The sequence below is a fragment of the Oncorhynchus mykiss genome, chromosome 6, assembly GCF_013265735.2.
Source record: "Oncorhynchus mykiss isolate Arlee chromosome 6, USDA_OmykA_1.1, whole genome shotgun sequence".
NCBI lineage: Eukaryota > Metazoa > Chordata > Actinopteri > Salmoniformes > Salmonidae > Oncorhynchus > Oncorhynchus mykiss.
The window spans coordinates 8,911,352-8,937,005 of NC_048570.1; the positions used below are offsets into that span (position 1 = coordinate 8,911,352).

The following is a 25,654-nucleotide window of genomic DNA, read 5'->3' on the forward strand; positions in this document are numbered from 1 at the left end:
GTGTATCGTACGCCTTTTCCAGTAAATCCGACATTCTGGAATTCTGAATTCTCTGTACTCACGGAGAAGCTTGACAAGACAGCTAGCTTGTTGAAACTCACATTTCAACTCTCTCTTTACATTTGTTTTTATATCTAATATCCACTGGTTGTTGATCATTAAAAAGGTTAATTGTTATAGAAATAAACCAACTACTACGTGATCCCAGGTCGGTGTAAGGTAATGTCGGATATTTATTTTTTATTATTATTGGGTTGACGCGCTCTCCATAACACGAAACAACATCATGTCTGCGTGTAACGGAGTTAGCTAGAAAGCTAAATATAGCTTGCTGGCAAGTAGCCTAGTAGAATTGAGTTAAACTATAAACTAGTTAGCTAACGTTATAGTGAGGTTGTTATTATTATGGTGTTGGTCTAGATACATTTTGTACAGAATCATTGGTGTGTAGGTAGCATCAAGGCCTAACGTTAGCTACTGATCTAAAATCAGCCAAATTATAAACCGTTAACGTTAGCTAAAGTAAAGGCCATGGCATGTTTTGAAATACAATGTGTTATTATAATCATAACTAACCTTACTGGCTATCATGAGTTTGCTAACCATTTACTTAAATTAATTTATGGTTAGCTATTTGAATATGAACATAGCTAACGTTAGTTTAGTAAAACAGGTATCAAAAACAGATTTAGCTAATTTTAATAGGCAGGTAACGTTAGATGGCTAGGTAGCCCCCCCCTCCCCACACACCACACACACACACACACTACAATTGCATTAATATCCTTAATACCTCATATTCAACCATTATTTACATTTTTTAAATCTCCAGAATTTACATTTATTTTAACTAAACTAAATAACTAAATACAATGTTAACAGTACCCACTGGTGTTTTGGATTGCTAAATGGAATGGCCCGTTACTACCTCTCTACATGAACACATGCTAGCTACCTCAACGTGTGTTGATTTACAATAGGTATTTATCACTGAATAGTGTCAACTAACAAGCTAGTGCATGTAGGCTAGATGAAAATACTATTAAGTGGATCTAGAACGGGAGGAACGGATCACTTTACTTGTATCTTGTTCAATGGTCAATTTTAGCACTGTTTTCAAGATGGAGTACTTTCAGTACAGAGTTTAAACTGTGATCATTAGGCTTTCCTCTAGCATCCCAGCTCTAACTCAACATGACTTAAAATGCATAAAAAGGATGCGGTGTGAATTGTTCGACTTGTGTATTTAAAAATGCAATGATCATGTTATTTTTCTCACTCGGCTGATTATTTACACAAGTGGAAGAATAGTTCCGTGTTCAAGTGAGGTGCTGCTGCAAGCTTTTGAAGTTATACCCCTTTTAATTTAGGATACATGCTAGCCTTATTATTCTGTCTGATAGTGAGTTGTATTTTCCCCAGAAAGAGAACAGGAAGGAAGGAAGGAAACAAATTAGTTGGTCATGTTCCTAAGACTGCCAAGGACTTGATCTGCTCCTTCCATTAAAACAGAAGCATACTGTTTCACATCCTTGGTTCCACAGAAATGCATTACGGATCATGGTTCTTATCGAAAGCCATCAGTTGTGGGATGCAGGCTGTTGTGGTGTTTGTGGTCTCTAGGCATTTGATGCTGTAAGAGGAGTAGACAACGCAGCCAATATTGGTTCCTCTACTCTGCATTTGTACTTCCTTCTCCTTATGGGACTTTGTGCTTGTGTGTTTTATCACTTCGGTCTTCAGCATGTCATTTTCCACAGAATTCTGAGGTTATTTGGATGTGAAGGGTCACTTTATTATACACCTGTAGACTAGAGAGACCTTGTTCATTTCTGGGGATGTGTGGACCAAACCATGTAATGCATGGGTTTTTATATTTGTCCTTTATTTAACTATGCAAGTCATTTAAGAACAGATTCTTATTGTCAATGCCCTGCCTTGTTCAGGGGCATAACAACAGATTTTTACCTTATCAGCTCGGGGATTTGAATTTGCAACCTTTTGGTTACTAGTCCAACGCTCTAACCACTAGGCTACCTGCTGCCCCAGGTCTTTTTCATTGTTCAGAAGGGAGATCTGCTTTAGGGCTGGGCTCTATTTAACCTCACCTGTACAGTCTTATATTTTCTAATAATAGCAAACCCAGTTAACTGCCTACAATGTTCTTTTAATGGGTTTGGAAGAGATAGACACTCCTTTAAGTTACGGTTGTGTTATCATTGTAATGCAGGATGATAGGCCTGCTCAAGCTTGTCCCAGGGAACTGGACCAACTGGAGTGGAGTCATGACAACATCACAACACAATGTTGATTTAACCCCAAATCTCTGTCTCGAGCACATAGATGCGTCGTACCTAAGGGCATTTTATAGCCCGCTCCCAGAACTGTTTCTGCTATCATGTCAACTCGTTGTATGTTTGGTATGACAGTGAATTGACATGATAGGACCAACAGATCTGGGACCAGGATACAGTTAACAGCTGTCAGATCTTAATTTGAGCCAGTTTGCTACAGCATGAAAATATTCCTGGATCAACAGGAAATGTGAATTAATATGTGGATTATAATTAATGGCCATTTTTTGGGGGGGAAGGGTTGATACATTTGTTTTATTTATTTGGGGTCATTCCACCTCAAAAAATACAAGAACGGTGATTCTGACACCCACCATCTGATTGTTCTGAAATTGTTTCCCTTAGAAACAGATAAGATTTAGCATTCCTTCAGCATTATTTGTGGATTCATATAATATTGAATAAAAAAAGTGGAGCCTCCCGGGTGGCGCAGTGGTCTAAGGCACTGCATTGCATCGCTGTGCCACCAGAGACTCGGGGTTCGAGCCCAGGCTCTATCGCAGCCGGCCGCGACCGCAAGGCCCATGGGGTGGTGCCACTGTCGTCCGGGTTAGGGAGGGCCTTGCAGGGATATCCTTGTCTCATTGTGCACTAGCAACTCATGTGGCGGGCTGTGCGCAGTGCACGCTGTTTCCTCCGACACATTGGCTTCCGGGTTGGATGCGCGCTGTTAAGAAGCAGTGCGGCTTGGTTGGGTTGTGTTTTGGAGGATGCATGGTTCGCCTCTCCCGAGTCCGTACATGAGTTGCAGCGATAAGACCGTAACAATTGGATACCATGAATTTGGGGTAAAAATAAATAAAGTACAGATTTGGACCAAACCTTTTTATAACAACGAGTTAGACATGAGGAATCCAAAAAACTGGTAAAAAGCCACCCACGCACACAGCACACCAATTGAAACTGTTGGGTTTACAAGGCTTTCAGAAGGTATTCACACCCCTTTACTTCTTCCACATTTTGTGAATTGAATATGTATTAAATTGACCTGGCCTAAACAAAATACCCCATAATATGGAATTATGTTTTTAGAAATTTCTACAAATTCATTAAAAACGAAAGGCGAAAGTCAAACGAAAGTCAATAAGTATTCATCCCTTTGTTACGACAAGGCTAAAAAATACGTTCAGGAGTAAAAATGTGTTTAACAAGTCACATAATAAGTTGCATGGACTCTGTGTGTCAAATAATAGTCTTTAACATTATGTTTTTGAATGACTACCTCATCTCAGTACCCCACACATACATACATACAGATAATTGTAAGGCCCCTCAGTCGAGCAATGAATTTCAAACACAGATTCAACCATAAAGATCAGGGAAGGGCACCTATTGGTAGATGGGTATATATATTTTTATAAAGCAGACATTGGTTATTCCTTTGAGCATGGTGAAGTTATTAATTACACTTTGGCTGGTGTATCAATACACCCAGTCACTACAAAGATACAGGCGTCCTTCCAAACACCAATGGTGACTTTAAAACAGTTTAATGGCTGTGATAGGAGAACTGAGGATGGATCAACAACATTGTAGTTACTACACAATACTAACCTAATTGAGAGTGAAAAGAAGGAAACCTGTATAGAATAAAAAATATCCCAAAACATGCATCCTGTTTGCAAGGTTTTTTTCTGTTTATTTAGAACCGAACAATAGTATGAAGAAACAATACTACATGTCAGACATAGAGACCTGATACTAATTACTCATTGGCTTTTGACCATTTCTTTGTTTTCCCCATGTCTTACTCATTGTAAGAAAAAATCTTAGCCCAAATCAGATATTAGGTACTCTATCTATTGAATATTATATGAATTCTATAAATTAAAATGGCCAATTTGGGTGCAATCAATTAACACAATTGATTGCTTTCTCAGAGATTCAAAGATTTGAATGCTAATCTTTTCTGTGTCTAACTACAGAAACGATTTCAGAACAATATGAGATTGCTGATGTGACATGGAACAATCCTTAGGGCAAATCAAGTCTTGACATTTTAAAGTTGAAATTGCACATTTTATAAGCCTTTTTTAAAGTTGTTTTAAACCTCGAATACACTACAAGTTTGCATTTCTTGTTGTGTAGGAACATTCTCAGCAACACAAGTCTGATCATGTTAAGATCCCGCATATGTACCACTGCAGTAAACACATCTGGCTATGTTCATGTGTAATGGAATAATGAAGAATCTGATCTTCATAGGCCTATCACTGTCTACTAAAAGCTCACTTAAACGTATTCACATGCATGTATTTACAGTCTGATGTTTCTCAAAACAAATCTAGCAATTTAATGACATTTTAAGCAAAAGCAAGTCAAGTCATCCAAAATATTGTTCACACCTCTTTACCTCTTCCACATTTTGTTAGGTTAATCATAACAAGCTTGTATCTTGTTAATTATTAGGCTATAGTAAGATCTTACGAGTTCCCTCTGCTCTCTTTGTAAAGGGATGTGTACTAAGGCATTGTGCCAGAGCTAGGCTACTGCATGCAAATCTACTGTAGGGGAAATGGGAACAATTTGTCCGTGACATTTTTTTTTTACTAGTGCAGCTGCTAGTTGTATATTTATGCTGGTCACAGCATTTTTTTTATAGACTTTAAAGAAAACATTACATTCTCTTGTACGTAATAGTCTAGTATTTGTTGCTACTTTTTCACGAAAATTGAAGTGGCTCTGCTCAATTCAAGTCAGAACAACCACGCCGACTTGTACCACGTCATTACAGGGTGTCTGTAACTGGCATTGTAATTTTGGGGTCTCAGGTAAATCACATGATAAATTACGTGATGCAGAGACTAGGGCTCTTTTTATTCATATTTACATTCTATTCTAATATTATCTTATTGTGTGTGTCGACAGGGAAGTGCTGTCGTCTCCCGTTGCTATGTCTCAACTGCTGTTGCAGTAAACCACAGACTGCATCACCTGGAAGGATCTAACTTAACCACCATGCCAAGTCTGTTCTTCTGCATTCTGCTCCTGGGCCTGAGGGTCACAGAGAGCCAGGCCAGTGGTAAGTCTATCCAGTGAGATGGGATTAGTGTTTCTAACATATTATATAAGCCTTCTAATAAGACTATAGAAAGGTTACATGCACATAACAAGTCATAAAGCGCCATAACGTTTTACAGTGCCTTGCGAAAGTATTCGGCCCCCTTGAACTTTGCGACCTTTTGCCACATTTCAGGCTTCAAACATAAAGATATAAAACTATTTTTTTGTGAAGAATCAACAACAAGTGGGACACAATCATGAAGTGGAATGACATTTATTGGATATTTCAAACTTTTTTAACAAATCAAAAACTGAAAAATTGGGTGTGCAAAATTATTCAGCCCCCTTAAGTTAATACTTTGTAGCGCCACCTTTTGCTGCGATTACAGCTGTAAGTCGCTTGAGGTATGTCTCTATCAGTTTTGCACATCGAGAGACTGAAATTTTTTCCCATTCCTCCTTGCAAAACAGCTTGAGCTCAGTGAGGTTGGATGGAGAGCATTTGTGAACAGCAGTTTTCAGTTCTTTCCACAGATTCTCGATTGGATTCAGGTCTGGACTTTGACTTGGCCATTCTAACACCTGGATATGTTTATTTTTGAACCATTCCATTGTAGATTTTGCTTTATGTTTTGGATCATTGTCTTGTTGGAAGACAAATCTCCGTCCCAGTCTCAGGTCTTTTGCAGACTCCATCAGGTTCTTCCAGAATGGTCCTGTATTTGGCTCCATCTAGCTTCCCATCAATTTTAACCATCTTCCCTGTCCCTGCTGAAGAAAAGCAGGCCCAAACCATGATGCTGCCACCACCATGTTTGACAGTGGGGATGGTGTGTTCAGCTGTGTTGCTTTTACGCCAAACATAACGTTTTGCATTGTTGCCAAAAAGTTCAATTTTGGTTTCATCTGACCAGAGCATCTTCTTCCACATGTTTGGTGTGTCTCCCAGGTGTATTGTGGCAAACTTTAAACAACACTTTTTATGGATATCTTTAAGAAATGGCTTTCTTCTTGCCACTCTTCCATAAAGGCCAGATTTGTGCAATATACGACTGATTGTTGTCCTGTGGACAGAGTCTCCCACCTCAGCTGTAGATCTCTGCAGTTCATCCAGAGTGATCATGGGCCTCTTGGCTGCATCTCTGATCAGTCTTCTCCTTGTATGAGCTGAAAGTTTAGAGGGACGGCCAGGTCTTGGTAGATTTGCAGTGGTCTGATACTCCTTCCATTTCAATATTATCGCTTGCACAGTGCTCCTTGGGATGTTTAAAGCTTGGGAAATCTTTTTGTATCCAAATCCGGCTTTAAACTTCTTCACAACAGTATCTCGGACCTGCCTGGTGTGTTCCTTGTTCTTCATGATGCTCTCTGCGCTTTTAACGGACCTCTGAGACTATCACAGTGCAGGTGCATTTATACGGAGACTTGATTACACACAGGTGGATTGTATTTATCATCATTAGTCATTTAGGTCAACATTGGATCATTCAGAGATCCACACTGAACTTCTGGAGGGAGTTTGCTGCACTGAAAGTAAAGGGGCTGAATAATTTTGCATGCCCAATTTTTCAGTTTTTGATTTGTTAAAAAAGTTTGAAATATCCAATAAATGTCGTTCCACTTCATGATTGTGTCCCACTTGTTGTTGGTTCTTCACAAAAAAATACAGTTTTATATCTTTATGTTTGAAGCCTGAAATGTGGCAAAAGGTCGCAAAGTTCAAGGGGGCCGAATACTTTCGCAAGGCACTGTATTATCAGATAATATTGATGTTCAGGACTTGATAGAGTCACTAACTGAAGCGTTCTGTATTTGGGCTTTCAAACTGTCGATGGGTCTGCAGGACTCGCACCACCACAGCAAGTGAGGCTGGATGCAGACAAGGAAACACAAACGCTATCGGTCACATGGGAGGACGGCCACGCCTCTACCTTTGACGTGGAGATTCTACGCACTGAACTCATGGAGATGGTGCTGAATGTGAGTGAAATATTATGTTTGATCAAGACTGTGTTTTAATTTTTAAAAGCATATTGTAACAGATCCTTACTCTTTCTTAGCGTCGGTAGACTACATGTTCACTTGTAGTGTCTTGCTCTTCAGTCGTTGTCTCTTGACTGGAGCACGTGCTTTTGTCATGGGTGTGATCTGAACCCTGGTCTCACGCTCAGGAAAGCCAACGTCTTAACAATTCAACTTATTTGTTTTGGTAGGAAACAGTGGGTGTAACAGAAGACCAGAGCACAGGGAAGCACCAATGGAACTGGACCTCTCCAGTACCCCTGGAGTGTACCTCTCTGTCGGTCAAAGTACGCTCCAGAGACGGCCAAGATGTCAGCGAATGGAGTTCTCAACAGATACTTCCAGGTTGGTCTCTCTCTGCACACGGGGGGGGGCTTGAACAACTCCCTATATATGTTGTTCTTCCTAGAGGAGGGTAAGATTCACGCAATCAGACGGGAATGAGCACATATCTGGAATCCTCCAACCAGAATTTCTGGAAAACCTGGGGATTTTTGGGGAAAGTTTCTGGAATTTTGCATAAAACAGGAATATCACATTTTCACCAATAGCATTATGTACTCGGGAAAACAATAGGTGTGGTGAGCTGTACATGTCCTTTTTATGGACAGAATTGTTTTGATGCCTTTTTAGATGCCAGTAATGTCTGGTGGTTTAGGAGGATTTGATGACGATGTGAGTGGATGGGTGTGGTATGGTGTCGTGGTTGTTGCAGACCTACTCAAACTAATTGCCCCTCTGGAATAAATAAAGTGTTTTTACAGTGGGGCAGGCCTCTGCTGCCATAATCAGGGTTTCTTCTGCATAGAAAAGTATTGGGCGGGTCGCCTAAGTGTTTTTTTGTGGCCGCATATTTCCAAACATTTTTTTTTTTAAACATTCAGTGTAAACTTAGAGTAATAATACCGTGTGTGTGTATATGTGTGTGTATATGTAACCGATGTGAAATGGCTAGCTAGTTAGCGGGGTAGCATTGCCTTTAAATTGTTTAACTTGGGTCAAACGTTTAAGGTATCCTTCCACAAGCTTCCCACAATAAGTTGGGTGAATTTTGACCCAGCTGTTGTAACTGAGTCGGGTTTGTAGGCCTCCTTGCTCGCACAGTTCTTCCCACAAATGTTCTATGGGATTGAGGTCAGTGCTTTCTGATGGCCACTCCAATACCTTAACTTTGTTGTCCTTAAGCCATTTTGCCACAACTTTGGAAGAATGCTTGGGGTCATTGTCCATTTGGAAGACCCATTTGCGACCAAGCTTTAACTTGTGTCTTGAGATGTTGCTTCAATATATCCACATCATTTTTCTCCCTCATGATGCCATCTATTTTGTGAAGTGCACCAGTCCCTCCTGCAGCAAAGCACCCCACAACATGATGCTGCCACCCTTGTGCTTCACGGTTGGGATGGTGTTCTTTGGCTTGCAAGCCTCCCCCTTTTCCTTCAAACATAACGATGGTCATTATGGCCAAACAGTTATATTTTTGTTTCATCAGACCAGAGGACATTTCTCCAAAAAGTACGATCTTTGTCCCCATGTGCAGTTGCAAACCGTAGTCTGGCCTTTTGTATGGCAGTTTTGGAGCAGTGGCTTCTTCCTTGCTGAGCGGCCTTTCAGGTTATGTCAATATAGGACTCGTTTTACTGTGGATATAGATACTTTTGTACCTGTTTCCTCCAGCATCTTCACAAGGTCCTTTGCTGCTGTTCTTGGATTGATTTGCACTTTTCACACCAAAGTACGTTCATCTCTAGGAGACAGAACGCGTCTCCTTGCTGAGTGGTATGATGGCTGTGTGGTCCCATGGTGTTTATACTGATGCACGTGGTACCTTCAGGCGTTTGGAAATTGCTCCCAAGGATGAACCAGACTTGTAGAGGTCTACAAATTTTGGGGCTGATTTCTTTTGATGTCAAGCAAAGAGGCACTGAGTTTGAAGGTAGACCTTGAAATACATCCACAGGTACACCTCCAATTGACTCGAATGATGTCAATTAGCCTATCAGAAGCTTCTAAAGCCATGATGTCATTTTCTGGAATTTTCCAAGCTCTTTAAAGGCACATTCAACTTAGTGTATGTAAACTTCTGACCCACTGGAATTGTGATACAGTGAATTATAAATTAAATAATCTGTCTGTAAACAATTGTTGAAATGACTTGTCATGCACCAAGTAGATGTCCTAACCGACTTGCCAAAACTATAGTTTGTTTGTTTTCATGACTCCAACATAAGTATATATATATAACTGTGTGTGTGTGTGTGTGTGTGTGTGTGTGTGTGTGTATAAATGCTCGACAGGCAGGAGTATTTTATTGATTTTGTTATGTTCAAGTCGTGTATTGCAGGAAATGTGCATTAAAACAGCTAAATAAGAGGGCCTCTTCAATGTTCAGTCAGCGACCGTACCATTGGTGATGTCCACCATTCCATTTTGACCTCCATTTTGTTTCTTCTCCCAGGGTTGGATCTCCCGGACAACACAGACTCACAAATGTACCCAGAGGGGAAAACGGTTCCCGTGGGCAGCAACATGACGTTCTGCTGCATCGTGGAAGAGGGTCAACAGTTTGGAAGCCTGTGGTACAAAGACACACTCGTGAAAGAGAACATGCTGAGTAGGCGGACCTACGCTACCACGATGACCAATCAGGGCCCGTCCAACCCCTCCGGGACCAATGTGGTCTGCAGCAACGAGAAGAAAATGATTATCGCCGGCGCTGTTGTCTTTGTGGGGTGTAAGTCCACTTTGTAGTGTTGCTTCTACTCTCTCATACTGTCGTGTTCAATGTAGAATTGTGAATCAATCGCGGCTGATTTGCATTGTATGTCTTATCTATTGTACGTGAATGCCTATTGGCTAAATATGTTGAGATTTTCCTTGACCATATCCCCCCCCCCCCCCCCACCATCTCTAGACCCCCCTCTGCCCAGTGACTTGGTGTGTGAAACCCATGACCTGACCTCTGTGGACTGTCAGTGGTCAAAGGGCCGAGATACCTACCTGTTTGGAATGACCCGTCAGACGTACTACACCCTGAATGGAAGGTACAGTCTTACAAACATTCACCTTTCGTCCTCTATGTTTCCCTGAAGGTGCAATATGCAGAAATCACTCTGCCATTTCCTGGTTGCTAAAATGTGAATAATTCGCCTAAATTCAGTTTATGTGAGAAAATAAGTACTCGGGAGTGTAGAGAATCATTGTACCATCAAAACCGCTGTGAAATATCTTTTCAATAACCAAAACAATTTTATTTTCAGCTGTTTGAAACTGGTGTACAAAACTGAAAGTAAAAAATGCAAAAATGAAACTTAAGCATGGGAAGCAGAGAAATAGTGCACATAGATCTACCACTTCTTAGACTTGTTTCCAATGTGAATGACAAATCTATAACTCACATTTCTATGTGAATTTGGTTGGATCGCACAAACAAGTTACATATTGCAGCTTTAGATATGTCTGTGTTGCAAATGGCCTCTAGTCAAAAGTAGTGCACTGTATAGGAAATAGGATGTCATTCAGGACCCGTCCCCTATTGCATAACATAAGCTTCCAATAATGTCTACTTTCATCACTTTTCATTGCCATTGCAATGTTCAGGAACTGCCCCAAAGCCAGGAACAGCAACATGCGTTGTGGTTTGGAGCAGTGGGATGGGAACTGGACCCTAGTCGCACGCAACCTGCTCGGCGAGTTCAGGCTTACAGACGCAGCCGAGCTGGGTCACAGAGGTCAGTGCTGCTGTTCGATACAGTCTCATTATTACTAAATATGATTCATATTAGATGACTGTATGTAAACCTCAATACAACAAGTCCACAGTATCGGCAGAGCGAGGTCTTTACACACTCTTTTGAATGTGATGTTGTTGCCAGTCCGCCCAGTGGCCCCTGTGAATTTGACCACCCCAGAGGTCTATAGCTGGAATGCCAGTGTGGGTTGGCTGTGGAAGGATAAGGGTTTCGAGAGGCTGTCCCTTATCTGCCAGGTGCAACGGACCAGCCACTTGAACAGCAGCACGGTGAGTGAACTTGAAAGGGGATTATTTATCCAATATACATGTTTGGGTTACATTAAAGGACAAGTTTGTTTATTTTTCTGCGATTTCACTTGGTTTTGAGAAACTTAACCTACCAGCTAAGTGAGATCGTAAAACAGGTGTCTGTCTGGGCACGTTTATAACCTGCCATTTACATCAAATGGAGATTTGATTGAAAAAAACAAACGGGTCCTTTTAATCTTACCTTGAGTTGTCTCTGTAAGCCAGTAGTGACAACATCCACAATAATATGTTGTTTACCTTTTGCTACAGGCAGTAGTAACAGCATCCACAATAATATGTTGTTTACCTTTTGCTACAGGCAGTAGTAACAGCATCCACAATAATATGTTGTTTACCTTTTGCTACAGGCAGTAGTAACAGCATCCACAATAATATGTTGTTTACCTTTTGCTACAGGCAGTAGTAACAGCATCCACAATAATATGTTGTTTACCTTTTGCTACAGGCAGTAGTAACAGCATCCACAATAATATGTTTACCTTTTGCTACAGGCAGTAGTAACAGCATCCACAATAAAATGTTGTTTACCTTTTGCTACAGGCAGTAGTAACAGCATCCACAATAATATGTTGTTTACCTTTTGCTACAGGCAGTAGTGACAGCATCCACAATAATATGTTGTTTACCTTTTGCTACAGGCAGTAGTAACAGCATCCACAATAATATGTTGTTTACCTTTTGCTACAGGCAGTAGTAACAGCATCCACAATAATATGTTGTTTACCTTTTGCTACAGGCAGTAGTAACAGCATCCACAATAATATGTTGTTTACCTTTTGCTACAGGCAGTAGTAACAGCATCCACAATAATATGTTGTTTACCTTTTGCTACAGGCAGTAGTGACAGCATCCACAATAATATGTTGTTTACCTTTTGCTACAGGCAGTAGTGACAGCATCCACAATAATATGTTGTTTACCTTTGCTACAGGCAGTAGTAACAGCATCCACAATAATATGTTGTTTACCTTTTGCTACAGGCAGTAGTAACAGCATCCACAATAATATGTTGTTTACCTTTTGCTACAGGCAGTAGTAACAGCATCCACAATAATATGTTGTTTACCTTTGCTACAGGCAGTAAGTAGTAACAGCATCCACAATAATATGTTGTTTACCTTTTGCTACAGGCAGTAGCTAGCATGATTTAGCATCATCCTCTAAAATGGATGTAATCCAATATCCCTGATGTTACCAAACGTCGTCACAAATGTGTGTGATACATTTTTTGGAATGTTATTTAAATTATAAGAGAGTACAGAGAGTAAGGAAGTAAAGAGTTCGACATTTAAGGGGGAGATTGGAACATCTCAAAATATTCAACCACTACCACCTTTATTCAATTCTATTTCAACGAGGCAGTGACCATGAAAACATGTAGGAAAGGATCATCTGACTAGGTGTATGACATGGAAATAATTTATTGTATGCTTATGGCTTTGTGTTGTTTAAAAACATATATATTTTTTTAAACGAATCTAGCAAACCTACACTGGTTACGGACTGAACACAGTGGTACTGAAGGACCTGCAGCCCGATGAAAAGTACAGCGTTAAGGTTCGCTGTGGATCCCAGAAGAACTTCTGGAAATGGGGAGAGTGGAGTCTGCCGCTGAGTTTCCAAACCAAAATGGACCGTAAGCACACACCCCTGTCATTGGAGATATTTTTGTGAACAGTATTTTATTTTAAATATAAATATTGTGGTATTGAGATGAAATGCTATTCAGAGGTATACACCGACAGAGATTATATGTAAATCATACAAAACATCTAAAAGAAATGCGAAAACAATCACAGTAACATTTAACTCTGAAATGAGACTTGACATTCCATTGACCTTTGACCTAGTCATGACTCATTGATATGTTTGGTTAAATGGCGTTGCTGTTTCCACACATACTGCTTTCATTAGACAATGAGGAAAACACTGAAATACAGAACTAAACACTTTTTAAAAGATGGAATTCCGCAGTAGGGGAAACGGCGCCACTAGCGGCTCCACTACCGTTGTTATTGTTATTGTTATTGTTTTGTTGAGGTAGCAGCGCTGGGCAGCATGGTGCATCGTGGTAAAACACGTTGCATTACATAGGCTGCTGTTCTGTCACGCGTGTCAGTGGGGGAAACAGTGTTCATTGTTTGCAGTGACGTCTTTGTTGTAATGTCACCCACGGCCGTGGCAGTTTCACCATTTAAGGATTCCCAGCTTTTAAGCTCTGTTTTTTTTTCCTCCTGTGCCAGGCTCTGTTGCTCCTGACATATGGCTGTGGATGGACAGCGACAACCTAGGCCGTGTTTTGTGGAAAGTGAGTACTACCTAGCTGCTTATCATAATATTCTGGGTGTCTGTGTGTGTGTGTGTGAGTGGTCATGTGAGAAAGTATCTACAATACTAGTCCTGGATTTAAAAGCACTTTCAATAGAAATACTCCACTAAGCATATTTTTTTGTCTAGCACGAGCCTTCATCTGTGTCTGCAAAACTGTTCCTAAATGTACTCCTCACCGGCTATCCATTTCTCCTCAAGCCTCTAACAAAGAGCGAGAGCCACGGCCAGATCAGCGGTTATGAGGTGATCCTGTGGAGCCCCGAGGAGAACAGCCAACAGACTCTCACCCTTCCCCAGAGTGTGTATAGTCTCCCCATCAACGTGACTGACCTCGGGAGTAAAGTCACGGTCACTGTCACCGCTCGGAATCCTGCAGGAGTCTCCCTCCCAGCGAACGTTGTCATCCCAAGATACTTGCCAGGTAAGAATGGGGGAAAACGGGTCGTCATCCCCAGACACTTACCCGGTAAGACTGGGGGAAAACGGGTCGTCATCTCCAGACACTTACCCGGTAAGAATGGGGGAAAACGGGTCGTCATCCCCAGACACTTGCCAGGTAAGAATGGGGGGGGAAAGGGCCGAATTCAGCGTCTCAGAATAGGACTCCGGATCTACGATCAGTTTGGCTTTTGAAATCATCAACGATAGGGCACTCCTGCTCTGAGACGATTTATGAATACTTGCCTTTGCACTCTCTCCTTTACACATGTAACTTTAAAAGTGATGCATGTTGGGAAAACTAGGTCTCTTGGAATGAGACTGAACTCCGACTATCTTTTAGACGCAGAGGACACCGCCATCTCCAAGGTCGCGTTCAATGGCAGTGGGTTTCCCCTGTCCTGGGTGGCCCATGCTAACGCTAGCTGTGGCTACGTGGTGGACTGGTACAACACTAGCTGCACACAGGACTGCAATGTGGAGTGGACCAGGGTGGCAGCGGACAACACCAACACCATGGTTCAATCCGGTGAGTCTGGGAAGATAACATTTCTTTTTTTTTCAAGTTTACATAATTTGATTTAGTGTGTGTGACTGGCCCGTCTGCATTTGCCAGAAAGCCAGTCTATCACAGAGTGTGTCTCAATAAATGTTTTTTTTTCTCCTTCGCAGGGAACTTTTTTGCAGGAGTGAGATACACGTTTTCTTTGTATGCCTGTTCATCGGAGTCCACGGTGTTGCTAGAGAGGTGGCATGGGTACATGCAGGAACTTGGTAGGTTGGCTGGCAATTGAATGACTGCAATTGAATGACTGCAATTGAGCATGTTGTAGTTGTCTTTTCTGGGATATTTTACTCCAAAAAAAAAACACATTTGAGTATTTTGTTCGTTATTACACTACGCTTGTCTTAAATTATATATTAAATTGCTTAGATCATAGGAATCACTGTGCTGCCATATTTATATACCTATCCAAGGCCTTAGATACTGTCGACCATCGCCCTACTCATTCAATGGTTGTCTGAAATGGGCCTCGACCAGTCGTCTTGCAAGTGGTTTGGGAACTATCTATCAGACAGGAGACCATGTGTTGGTGTTACCTCGATATTACTAAAGGTGTCTCGCATGGATCGGTTTTGGGACCTGATCTCTTTACTATTTATATAAATAATATTGGACCTATTTGCAAAGACCTGTAACATTCCTCAGTATGCAGATGACACTTGTGTACTCTATTGTCCCTGCGGCTGACGAGGCTATGTTGGAGCTGCACTCAGATTTTGTCCCCTGTTGATTTAAAATTGTTACCTAATGCGGGAAAAAACGAAATGTTATATTTTCTCGTAGCAATATTTTAGATGGCTTACACATTTATGCATTGGATGGTTCTTTCATCGAGCAGGTTCCAGCCTATAAATATTTGGGCTTTTAGAATGACAATAATTTGACATTTAAAAAAAACATACGGATGAGCTAGTTAAGAAGCTGAAATTTAAAGTGTGCTTATTTTTATAGAAATAGATTGTGCCTCTCCCTAAACAGCAGGAAGCAGATTGTACAGTCAACTTTCCTGCCAGTTCTTGACTATATGGTGACACTATTTACTGGAATGCAGAAGCCACTACTCTTAAACCTCTGGATGCCATCTACCATAGTGCCCTCCGCTTTATCACAGTTTTAATATGCGTCAGTGCTTCCTGTGCTTCCTGTATCAAAAGATTGACTGGTCGTCATTAATGTCCGTAGAGCATTCCATTACTCCATTTTTGTTTATAAAGCTCTACTACTAGAAGTTTCCAACCTACCTCACTTCACTGTTAAAATATAAAAACATGATATTTATTATTATTTTTTACCTTTATTTAACTAGGCAAGTCAGTTAAGAACAAATTCTTATTTTCAATGACGGCCTAGGAACAGTTCAGGGGCAGAACGACAGATCCTGGTAAGTACGACAGTCAGCTTGGGGGTTTGAACTTGCAACCTTCCGGTTACTAGTCCAACGCTCTAACCACTAGGCTACCCTGCCGCCCCAATATACCAAACATGTTCACAGGGATGGTTAACTCAAGGTTCCACTAGTAAGTATCGATCTACAGTGGCAAGAAAAAGTATGTGAACCTTTTGAAATGACCTGGATTACTGCATACATTTGACCTGATCTTCATCTAAGTCACAACAATAGACAGACACAGTGTGCTTAAACTAATAAATGATTGTATTTTTCTATATTGAATACATCATTTAAACATTCATTCAGTGTAGGTTGGAAAATTATGTGAACCCCAGGGCTAATGACTTCTCAAAATCTAATTGGAGTCAGGTGTCAACTAACCTGGAGTCCAATCAATGAGACGAGATTGGAGATGTTGGTTAGAGCTGCCTTCCCCATAAACACTCACAAAATTTGAGTTTGTTATTCATGAGAAGCATTACCTGAAGTGAACCATGCCTCAAACAAAAGATATCTCAGAAGACCTAAGATTAAGAATTGTTAACTCTAAAAGTCAGTCCACGGTATGACAAATTGTCTATAAATGGAGAAATTTCAGCCCTGTTGCTACTCTTCCTAGGAGTGGCCGTCCTGCAAAGATTACTGCAAGAGCACAGCGCAGAATGTTCAATCAGGTTAAGAAAAATCCTAGAGTGTCAGCTAAAGATTTACAGAAATCTCTGGGACATGCTAACATCTCTGTTGACGAGTTTACGATATTTTAAAACACTAAACAAGAATGGTGTTCATGGGAGGACACTACGGAAGAAGCCACTGCTGTCCAAAAATAACTTTTCTGCACTTCTTAAGTTTGCAAAAGAGCACCTGGATGTTCCACAGCTCTACTGGAAAAATATTCTGCGGACAGATGAAACTAATGTGGAGTTGTTTGGAAGGAACACACAACACTATGTGTGGAGAGAAAAAATGTACATCAAAACCTCATCCCAACTGTAACGTATGGTGGAGGGAGCATCATGGTTGGGACTGCCTTAGGGCCTGGACAGCATGCAAAGTTTATCAAGACGTTTCGCAGGAGAATGTAAGGCTCTGTCCGCCAATTGAAGCTTTGAATTGAACAGAAGTTGGGTGATGAAATAGGATAATGACCCAAAACACAGAAGTAAATCAACAACAGAATTGCTTGAACAGAAGAAAATACGCCTTCTGGAGTGGCCCAGTCAGCCCTGACCTTCTGGAGTGGCCCAGTCAGTCCTGACCTTCTGGAGTGGCCCAGTCAGCCCTGACCTTCTGGAGTGGCCCAGTCAGCCCTGACCTTCTGGAGTGGCCCAGTCAGCCCTGACCTTCTGGAGTGGCCCAGTCAGCCCTGACCTTCTGGAGTGGCCCAGTCAGTCCTGACCTTCTGGAGTGGCCCAGTCAGCCCTGACCTTCTGGAGTGGCCCAGTCAGCCCTGACCTTCTGGAGTGGCCCAGTCAGCCCTGACCTTCTGGAGTGGCCCAGTCAGTCCTGACCTTCTGGAGTGGCCCAGTCAGCCCTGACCTTCTGGAGTGGCCCAGTCAGTCCTGACCTTCTGGAGTGGCCCAGTCAGCCCTGACCTTCTGGAGTGGCCCAGTCAGCCCTGACCTTCTGGAGTGGCCCAGTCAGCCCTGACCTTCTGGAGTGGCCCAGTCAGCCCTGACCTTCTGGAGTGGCCCAGTCAGCCCTGACCTTCTGGAGTGGCCCAGTCAGCCCTGACCTTCTGGAGTGGCCCAGTCAGCCCTGACCTTCTGGAGTGGCCCAGTCAGCCCTGACCTTCTGGAGTGGCCCAGTCAGCCCTGACCTTCTGGAGTGGCCCAGTCAGCCCTGACCTTCTGGAGTGGCCCAGTCAGCCCTGACCTTCTGGAGTGGCCCAGTCAGCCCTGACCTTCTGGAGTGGCCCAGTCAGTCCTGACCTTCTGGAGTGGCCCAGTCAGTCCTGACCTTCTGGAGTGGCCCAGTCAGCCCTGACCTTCTGGAGTGGCCCAGTCAGCCCTGACCTCAACCCCATTGAGATGCTGTGGTATGACCTCAAGAGAGCAGTTCACACCAGACATTCCAAGAATATTGTGGCACTGAAACAGTTTTGTAAAGAGGAACGGTCCAAAATTCCTCCTGACCGTTGTGCAGGTCTGATCCGCAACTACAGAAAACATTTGGTTGAAGTTATTGCTGCCAAAGGAGGGTCAACCTGTTATTAAATCCAAGGGTTCACATACTTTTCCCACCCTGCAGTGTGAATGTTGACACGGTGTGTTCAATAAAGACAATGAACAATTATATTTGTTATTAGTTTAAGCAGACTGTTTGTCTATTGTTGTGACTTAGATTAAGATCCTAAAATGTTATGATCAATTTATGCAGAAATCCAGGTAATTATAAAGGGTTCATATACTTTTTCTTCCCACTGTTGGTAAATAAATCCTCCTTCAGTTTTAGTGCCCCTCATATTTGGAAAACTGGTCTCTCTGGGGGCAGTTTAGGACTTCAATGTTGAGTGGATTTAAAGAGAATTGCAACTGTTTGGATTGAATATAACTAATTGTATTTGTGGTGTTTTTGAAGTTGTACTATTGATTCTGTATGTCATTTTTTATGGATCATTTAGAATTGGTTGTATTGTTGTCCTCAGGGTAGCATTGTAAATGACTCCCTGGTCTCCAATGGGTTCCCCTGAATAAATAAAAACAACATATGGTCTCAACGGTTGAAGATAAATCAAAAAGTATGCCGATGAAGCGTTTTGCGTCATATGATGCATTTTCTATTACCACACTTTTCCTTCTGTGTACTAAAAGTGCTCTATCTACAGTAGCAAACATGACAGCTGACATGTACAATTCTATGGGACAGTATCAACAGTGGACTAATGAACAAAATACTAAAATGTGTTTTGAGTGCACTATCCCTTTTTAAATATCTCCTCGTCACATCTGACCCTCCCTCTCCCTCTCCTTTGCAGTCCCGTCTCGGACCGTCCTCAGGCTGTCACCCAACCAGGAGGGCGCTGACGTCCAGCTGACCTGGGATCAGATTCCACTGGAGCATCAGAGAGGCTTCATCCTGGGATATACCGTCTACCTGACCAACGCATCCCACCTCACACTACTGGGTAACCCTTCACCCCTAACCCTACTGGGTAACCCTTCAGACTTTACCCTACTGGGTAATTCTTCGAAATAGCCCCTGGGCCTGGATTTATAAACGTCTTAGAGTAGGAGTGCTGATCTAGGATCAGACCCCGTCCCCGTCTGTTATTCATTACTATGTAAATCAAATAAATATAAAAGGCTAAACTGATCTTAGATCAGCTCTCCTACTGTAGGACACTTTAGGAATTTTTGTCATTCAGTTAATCATTGACGGAACACTGGTCTGAGCTAGCTAGGTCCCAAGGCTGCAATCAGAGAAACTCTGCCTCACACTGTGTATTATAGAGCTGGGCCATACGGACAAAATCGATATCGCGATAAATTGACACATTGTGTGTGTGTGTGGGGGGGGGGGGGCGTAACTATTTTGCTCGATAACAACAAAACAATAAAAGGTTTTAATGGAGTTAGGCCTACTTTACATTAGCATCAGGGCTCTCAACAAAAAAAATTCAGTGCCAAGGTAGACAACTGAGATGGTAGCCTATGATGATAAATTAAAAAGCTATTTAATCTAACATATCCAGGAAATGCATGCATACATATACTGTACATACATCAGTGGAGGCTGTTGAGGGGAGGACGGCTAATAATGGCTAGAATGACGCAAATGGAATGGCATCAAACCATGTGTTTGATTTATTTGATACTATTCCGCTCTAGTCATTAACACGAGCCAATCCTCCCCAATTAAGGTGCCACCAACCTCCTGTGACATACATCCATCCACCCATAAGGACATATCAGTTTGCTGTGTTTAAGCCTCTCAACCTGAGGAACTCACCAGTGGTAACCATGGACAACATCTATGTTTCCTCTCTCTCTGATTGACAGCCAACATCACAGATCCACAGCTCACCAACCACACAGTCAGGAACCTGGTCCTAGGTTCCTACAAGTTCACTGTCAAGGCCTACACCGCAGCAGGGGAGGACGGAGGCGCCACAGTGTCCATCTCACTGGAGCCCTACAGTATGTTCTGTCGACATTCTCTCACAGTTCTCACAGCTGTTTTTAGGCCTCACAGTTTAACAGTATGTTCTGTCGATATTCTCTCACAGTTCTCACAGCTGTTTTTAGGCCTCACAGTTTAACAGTATGTTCTCACAGCTGTTTCTATGTCTCACTGTTCTACAGTATGTTCTCTCACATTTGTTTGTTGTACTCTTGGATTCGAATTGATCAGTGCTGTAAGTAATGTGTTAGTATTTGACTGCTACTATGTGTAGCTGTCATTCTGTGAGTTTCATGGCAGTGGTTTTAGTCTACTCCGATTGAACCAGGATGCAAAGATATCGCCAGCACAGCACCATGGCATCTCTAATATTCCCCTTTCTTTCCTGTAGCCTATTGGCTGATCATGGAGATCCTGGTTGCTCTGGGCACCATGACCTGTCTCCTCATCGTCATCACCATCGCTTGCTACAGGAAGAGGAAATGGTAGGCTCGTGTTTCTCACTGCTTTGGCAGAGTCAAAATGAATGAGTTGAAGTTGCCCATAGAGACACTGATTTTGGGTCACTTTTGCATTTGTTGGCCATTAATGGTTATAAAGCCATCGGATTGGGGGAGGGGAAGCTGATCCCATATCTGAACCTAGAGGAAACTTCACCCCGGAGCCAGTAAACTAAATCACCAACACCAGATTGTCTGTTATAATTAAGCAATAAGGCCCGAGGAGGTGTGGTATATGGTCAATATACCACGGCTAAGGGCTGTTCTTATGCACGGCGCAAAGCAGAGTGCCTGGATACCTCGCTTAGCTGTGGAATATTGGCCATATCACAAACCCCCGAGCAGTAGAAATAAATGTTTTGCCACACCCATGGTATACGGTCTGATATACCACGGCTTTCAGCCAAATCAGCATTCAGGGCTCGATCCACCCAGTTTATAAACTGAGTATAATGTTCTGTTTTTTGTTTTTCTTGAAAAGGGTGAAGAAGGCCTTCTACCCTGAGATTCCAGAACCCAAGCTACCAGGAGATTGGGGGATAACACAGGTAAGCTCTCTGTTCTTATCCTATCAGTGTGGCCTAATCCCTTCTAGTCACTGGGTTCTCTTTCTCCATCTTCACCATCTTGTGGAAAACGATGCCAGGCACAGGACTAATATGTGTTTGTTTCCAGGGGACGTTGGACGTGAAGCCCTCTCCCCACAGCATGGTGCACATCGTGGAGGACTCTGTGTGGGACTCCAGCAAGGAGGCTCTAGTGACCGTTCCCGAGGAGGACGAGGAGGGTACCGGCGACGAGGCGGCCGACACCGACGAGCCCGCCTCGCTTCGCTACTACAACCAGGTGGTGGAGGAAGGCTCCTCCTCCCAGCGTCGTCCTCATGCTTCCGACTCCTCAGCCTCCTCCACCGGCTCCATGGACTCAGGACACACCGACGTTACCTACACCGGCATCCAGACCTCGGCCTGCTCCCTGGCCCCCATGGCCCACTTCCAGCCTCAGCCTGATGCATCCCAATGCGTTGGCGGTGGAGGTTACCGGCCCCAAATGCAGTCTGCATCATGCCCCGAGGAGCCCCAAACTGGCCCTGAGGAGCACCTTCAGCCCCCTGTGGGCTCTTTTGGAGGGTACCAGCCCCAGTGCTCCTGGAAACAGGACTCTCCCGAGGCTGATGGCGACGGCTTGGACCAAACCTGTCTGGGCAGCCCTACCTCGGTCACCTCCTCCCAGTTCCTGCTCCCTTACGACACCTCAGAGGAGGGCAAGGAGCACCCGTCATCAGCAAGCACCTGGTTCCATAATCTCCTGACAGGCAAACCCTGAGGCAGCCCAATGTCATGACGACGAGTCATGAGCTTCACGTCCAATTCGCCACTGCCTCTTCTCTCACCTTCCCAACCGGCATTTGTTGATGTTACAATACACATTTCAATGTTATGTTTCTAAGCTCATGTTGGTGTGAATTTACAAATGGACACTCTTAAGAGAACACTAATTACACTAATCCTAGTTTTGCTGGACTGCATTTGTGGAGATTGAGCAGTTTGTGCTACTGAAAGAGTTGAAGGCATTCTAGTTCAAAGAAAGTTGACAGCATTTTGTTAAACATATGAAAATCACCATGACGTCTGCCACACACACTAGCAGTTAGATTCTAACATTATTAATGGAAAAAGTCTGAATTTACTTATTGTTGTCCTCTGGAACTTTCTGGAAATAGCAAATATTCACTGAAATAAGCTAGTAGTATATGGAAAAATGTACTATCATGTTATATTTTGTTGTGTATTTTTGTGTTTTCGTTCCAAGCCAGGGGCATCAGAAGGTGTCCTTGCTAAATGTGGAAGATAAGTTAGTCGCCATTGTTTTAAGTATGCATTTGAAAAACACCACTTTTCACTTGCACATTCTAAGATATAACACACATTTTTTCTGTGTTTTGCATGGTTGTATTGTTAGATATATTCCAGATCTGTTGGGCCTCCGCTATTGAACTGTTGATTGTTCTACTACAGCCCTTTACCAAATCACGTCTTGACAGTTTAAACAAACATAAGTGTTGCCTTGAAAATGTTGTGCTTCCAATCATTTTGGCCTGTTTCGAACAAACCTTTTTTGCCTTGTAGATGGATAATGGGGTATCAAAACAACTGAACACATTATGCAGATTTGCATCATGGGATCTGGAGTTTACCCTCCAATGCAGTGGGATATGGATATAGAGGTAATCCTCCATAATAGTGCAATGCCAGCTTGTGGTCAATTTCAATGTAGTCAATTCAGGAAGTACACTCAAATTGAAATTAAACATTTCCCCAATGCTTTTCAACAAAAAGGAATTGGACTTTTCTGTTTACTTCCAGAATTGAAGCGGAATTGACCCCAAGCCTAGCGCAGTTTAAAAATAGATTATTGGCCAACGGTTTTACTTTGAAATAGTAATTAACACTATTTTTGGCATTATTCAGACATACTACATACATATGCCTATGGAATTGTTACTGTGAAGTGAAGACACATGCACTACGTAAATACAGGCTTGGGAGTTATTGTTGGTGTTTGAGAACAGCTGTTCTAAGTTAGCCTGGATCGCTAGTTGAAGTGGTTGCAGTGGATTTGCTGTGAGTGCCTGTTGATGTGTTTCAGGGAGATCCAGATGAACGTGTGTCTATAGTGTATTATAAACTGGGTGGTTCGAGCACTGAATGCTGATTGGCTGAAAGCCGTGGCATATCAGGTTATGACAAAATATGACTTTTCACTGCTCTAATTACGTTGGTAACCAGTTTATAATAGCAATAAGGCAGTTCGGAGGTTTGTGGTATATGGCCAATATGCCACGGCTAAGGGCTGTGTCCAGGCACTCCCGCATTGCGTTGTGCAAGAACAGCCCTTAGCCGGGGTACATGAGCTATATAATACACCCCCTGGGGCCTTATTGCTTATAGCATAGTATTTCTTGGGTTGTTGTCAGAGAATACAGGACAATCTGGGAGCTGGTGTCAAACTTTACAGCGAACATTGATATCTTGTCATAGCCTGGTCCCAGATCTGTTTATGCACTTGCCAGCTCCATTGACAAGGAGCCTGGCATGATGTCACTCTTCCATTTTCTGAGCACCTCCAGCAACAAAGCTTTGAGTACTACTGTGACATAGGTAGAAGGTTAATAGATGAACCATAATAAATGGTTTTAATAGACACGCTCCTCTGAAGTTGTCTTCGGAGTATTAGAGACTATCCTAATGCTATGCGTTAACATTTTGTTGATTTTTGTTTAACTCTGCACTTTTCCTCTTGCTCGGAAGTTAGTTATTTTTCTTTTTATATATCGTTAATTGTGTATTTCCTATCTTCTGTCTCACCACGACTCTGTTCTAGAGGTCTATGTTTTTTTTGGGGGGGGGTCAACAGACAATGTATCCATCTTGTTAAGTCTGTTACGTTACAAGCCATATCACTCACTCTGATGCAAGATATGTATTTGTCCAAACAGTCCTTGTAATGGCATTACTGACAGCTTCAGCTTGCTTGGGTTGTGTTGTAGGGATTTATAGTGATAGGAATCGTGCTGTCTGCTAATGGCTCATGGCTTCTTGTTTTGCCTGTAAGTTTGTGCATGTTGTATAAGCTATTAACCATTTTAGAGTGGAATTTTCTTCAACATCAAAATAATGACGATATATATATATATATATATATACTATATACTACTTAATATGTAAACACTAATAATGGCATTGTGCTTGACTCATGTCTTTCAGAAAATGATGCAGCTCTTATTCTTAACACTGAAAATGCTTGGTTTGGCTATGCCCCAAAATGGTACCCAATTCACTATATAGTGAATATTCACTGCTCTACATAGGGAATAGAGCCACACAGTGGAGGTTTCATAATACCCATTAAACCTAGCGGTCAAACAGGGAAATGGTTCCAATCGTTTTTCCCTTAGTGGATTTTTAGAAACAATTAAAACAAGGGCTGTGTTTAATGTAGGCTTACCATGGTGTGACGTTTTAATAACCCTGCAAATCTCTGTCGGGCAAGGTGACCGACCAATCAATATATTCGGCACTATTTACTCTCAGGTTTCGAAAATACTAATTAGCATCAACGTAGACATCATACAAAACTAAAATCCCTGCAAGCTCCTGCATGTCATCTCTATATAAAACTTGCACAAGACAGTTCACAGAATTTACAATTTAAAGAAATGTATTCAATTTATTCATTACTACATTTAGCTAACATTAGATTAATCCAGAGATTCTTACCTTTGCCTCGATTCGGCAGTCCCGTCCAGATCATCATGGCATTTGTAGTTAGCCATATTAGCATCTAATTAGCATTTCATTTTGGGTGGGTGAATATATTGATAAAAGTCACCTTGTCCTAAAGAGATTTACAGTTACCAAAACGTCACACAAGGCTAAGCCTACACGAAACACAGCCCTTATTTTAAGTGTTTCTAAAAAAATCTACCATGGGAAAAAAATGAATGGTGTAAAAATGTTTGGAACCATTTCCCTGTTTTTTGAAGGCCAGGTATGATGACTCAATGTGGTACTCTATAGGGTCCCATTTTGGGAAGCAGCCTTGGTTTATTGGAGAGAAACACTGAACATTTCTTCAGGAAGATTATCAACTGAACAAAATTAGAACACTACTTGTAAACACTGCTAAGTGCTAACACTGCAATGTAACCTGTTTTTAAGGCAATAAAGAATTTAAAACCTCTCTTACTGTCAACTATTTTACAACAAGAAACTCAGACATATATATTGTATTTCATAAAGGTACAATTGGGTGAAATACTGAGGTATGTATCAAAAGTCACCGTTTCTACCTGTGAATTTATCA

General features: G+C 42.1%; 1 protein-coding gene across 1 annotated transcript; it reads left to right on the forward strand.

The window, feature by feature from the left end:
* lifra (LIF receptor subunit alpha a) lies at positions 1–25,531 on the forward strand. The gene is made up of 18 exons (XM_036979355.1): positions 1–219; positions 5,223–5,376; positions 7,201–7,337; positions 7,571–7,724; positions 9,838–10,113; positions 10,294–10,423; positions 10,980–11,110; positions 11,255–11,400; positions 12,925–13,078; positions 13,686–13,750; positions 13,972–14,194; positions 14,555–14,740; positions 14,884–14,985; positions 19,144–19,293; positions 20,168–20,305; positions 20,680–20,773; positions 21,270–21,336; positions 21,464–25,531. The coding sequence occupies exons 2-18, from the start codon at positions 5,313–5,315 to the stop codon at positions 22,112–22,114; spliced, it is 2,868 nt and encodes a 955-aa protein (XP_036835250.1). The 5' UTR covers positions 1–219; positions 5,223–5,312; the 3' UTR covers positions 22,115–25,531.
* Positions 25,532–25,654: the final 123 nt, after the last annotated feature.